Source organism: Dendroctonus ponderosae, unplaced genomic scaffold (genome assembly GCF_020466585.1).
Source record: "Dendroctonus ponderosae isolate FM_Combo_2020 unplaced genomic scaffold, Dpon_F_20191213v2 Dpon_F_20191213_5, whole genome shotgun sequence".
Lineage (NCBI taxonomy): Eukaryota > Metazoa > Arthropoda > Insecta > Coleoptera > Curculionidae > Dendroctonus > Dendroctonus ponderosae.
In genome coordinates this window covers 20,847-23,732 of record NW_026018715.1, presented here as the reverse complement: position 1 = coordinate 23,732, position 2,886 = coordinate 20,847, and the positions used below count along the sequence as shown (strand labels likewise).

Here is a 2,886-nt window from a genome sequence, read left to right as displayed (position 1 = left end):
CTTATTGACACAGGGTGTCTCAAAGTCAAGTGGTAGACCAAACTTACCTTTTTATAAATGGAATGCCGTACGTTTATTGCATATTGCTACTATTCGCACAATTCCAAGCCTGCTCGATATAAATGTTCTGTAATGATTTTCAACTGTTTTTGAGTTAATAACCAATATTGATTGAACTTTGACCAGCCCGTTTTTACATCTAATTTGAGATTTAGAGATAACTGTTAAATATTTCTAGTTTATACGTTTAGTTTATTTTAAGATAATACTTATTGACACAGGGTGTCTCAAAGTCAAGTGGAAGACCAAACTTACCTTTTTATAAATGGAGGGCCGTACTTTCATTGCAGATTCGAACTATTCGCACAATTCTAAGCCTGCTCGATATAAATGTTATGTAATGATTTTCAACTGTTTTTGAGTTAATAACCAATATTGATTGAAGTAATTTTATCCATTTCAGTGATTATCGATACTCGATACAAGATCGATCGTACATGGTACTCCCTAATATTTCAGGATGTTTTATACATCTCGATTTATCCGGGATTATATTATCCGAGACTAGGTTGGCCTTGAATATTATTGAATATTGAATATATATGTCTTTGGTCAAAAATTCTATTCCAAATTGCCATGATCGGGCCCCAAAATCTCAATAAAACTTAACGTGAAACACTGTTTAATATGCCAAACCTTTCGGGCACCAAGCGCTTGTATGTATTTTACACTTTCTCACAAATATACAAAGGAACATGGTAAATTGAACATAGTCATACAATAAAGCCTCAGCCTTCAAAAATTTGGAAACAATGCAACAAAAACACCATGTGCTTGCTATATGTTTTATTTCCAGATGCCCCTAAAAGTAGCATTTGCCATACTTACTATTCCAGTCCTTATAGCCGGTTACACTTCAAAATTTTGCAGCATCAACGATAAATAAGTGTAGGCCACTTTGACCGTCTGAAAGGCGAAAAAGTGCGTCCACTGGCCTGTTGTTTTTTGAACCCTTTTCTATTCTATGATACTCACACTGATAGCTGTATTCGTGCTCATTTGAAAAAATGGACCAGCAGTCAGTCCTAAAGGCTTCCGGGCGCCCATGCTCATTGTAATAAAATACGCCTTGATTCGTTGGCTATAATCCTCCCAATTGCTCTCGAAAATTGCGTCTGATATCTTTGAGCTCTGGAATTTTGTTTTATTGAATTGAAATCTCTTCGAGTTTTAAGCTAACTTATCACCTCCAAAGAAATTTCGTTGGCGCTCCATGATAGAATAAAAATTTGCGACAACAATAAGATGACGATGGTCAGAAATGCCACAAAGCCACCAGTTGTGGTTTTCTGGAATTAATTCGTACAATGACATATTTTTTCTGTCCAATATATCGAGATTTTATCCTAAAATCCTTGGAAACGCAAGGGTTATAAATAGACAATACTCACCACAACCAACTGAATTATTCCGGCAGCTAAACCGACCGAATTCAGCAGGAATTCTAATAACATCACGTATTTGGTGTTGTCGTTTAAGGCCTTAACGAAGCTGCAAGGAAAAACTCGTTGAGTTGATCATTTTGCTATTCGCCAGTTCTTCTATATACAAATATAATAGGCACAATGAATGTTTTTTATTTGCATCCTCTTGTTGCAAGTGTAATTTTCAAGTTATTGTAGTTAGTGAGTGCTTTGGAAATTTCGGAAACAGATAATTTAATAATGATTCCAAATGTCGCGTAAATTGCAAAACTTCAACATTAATGCTAATCATAAAATCGACAATTAACCTTTAGAGTAAGAGTAGATTCTCTACCAGAAGAAATGTTAAAAAACGGAGGTAAAACTATTGCAAAAGCACCGATTGTTCCTTTTTAACAGATGCCTCGAGGAAAGAATAATTGGCGGTATTAGTTATCCTTAAAAAGGGAACCGGGACTTCTCAGCAAAATCATTACCAACTGCCTCAACAATCAAGTTTGATTTTTACCAGCCCGTGGAATAGGCCGGAATTCCTATAGAGCTTTAGTACATTGGTACAAAGGTTATGTTATGTTGTAACGACGGTTACTAAAATTTTCTTTCTTTCCGGTTAATTTGAAACCAACGCTAGGCAAATTTTAATTTTCAAGGGCCCAATAGAAACATTTATTTGCGTTTTAGATTTTATTTGCGATGATGTAGCAATTACTGAATTCCATGCCGGATTCCACGAACGATTTCGTTGAAGGTCGACTAAAGGTTCTTTCTGTCCGGCAAATGTCAGCCAGAAATATGTAAATGTTCATTTTTGAGGGCCCCCGGTAGCCGGCTAGTTATCTACCTTTTTAATATTAGTTTTCAACCGTACCCGTATCGCGCACGTACGTCGCGAATTTTCGAGAACAATCCCTACCAAGAAAAGGCTCCCACTAGAAGGAAGATCTCCTACTACCAAGGCAAAAAACTAGGTAAGGAGAAGGTAGCACAAGGCCTGCTCCGGGTATAGTTTCCGAGGGCAGGCGAAATGGGAGCACACTCCCTGTTGACCACCTGGCCTCGGCGGTTTTACCAAGATAGGGTCTTCCCGTTTTGCTCCGGGTATAGGCCTCTTCGGGCAGGGGGAAAGAGTGTTGCAAACTCCTCGTTCCTCCTGACCTCGGCGGTTTTTGCCAGGAACAAACTCACTCCGAGTACGTTAATCGTTTTATTCTTTTTTTTACTTCGGCAAAATCCCGCCTTATCGTGACCCGCCGGGACAATAATTAATTGTCATAAATAAGTATAGTTCACGACCGCTAAATTAAAAGTCGTCACGTGCAGCAACTACCCCGTTACGCACCTCTTCACCCCTGTTTCCTATAAGCTTAATTCTGTAACCATTGCATTTATTAATTAATTTTAA

General features: G+C 37.9%; 1 protein-coding gene across 1 annotated transcript; it reads right to left on the bottom strand.

Moving 5' to 3' along the window:
* Positions 1-909: 909 nt before the first annotated feature.
* LOC125504554 (odorant receptor Or2-like) lies at positions 910-1,597 on the bottom strand. The gene is made up of 4 exons (XM_048666754.1): positions 1,452-1,597; positions 1,248-1,349; positions 1,036-1,191; positions 910-966 (listed from the first exon to the last, which is right to left on the bottom strand). Exons 1-4 carry the CDS (start codon positions 1,512-1,514, stop codon positions 910-912), a joined length of 378 nt encoding a protein of 125 aa, XP_048522711.1. The 5' UTR covers positions 1,515-1,597.
* Between the last annotated feature and the right edge of the window lie 1,289 nt (positions 1,598-2,886).

Bases quoted from the DNA above. Each gene is read 5' to 3' on its own strand.
- LOC125504554 (XM_048666754.1), bottom strand. From the start codon at position 1,514: ATGTTATTAGAATTCCTGCTGAATTCGGTCGGTTTAGCTGCCGGAATA. The intron at 1,350-1,451 runs GTGAGTATTGTC...AATTAATTCCAG, and splicing joins GAATAATTCAGTTGGTTGTG to AAAACCACAACTGGTGGCTT. The intron at 967-1,035 runs GTGAGTATCATA...TTCGCCTTTCAG, and splicing joins GCACGAATACAGCTATCAGT to ACGGTCAAAGTGGCCTACAC.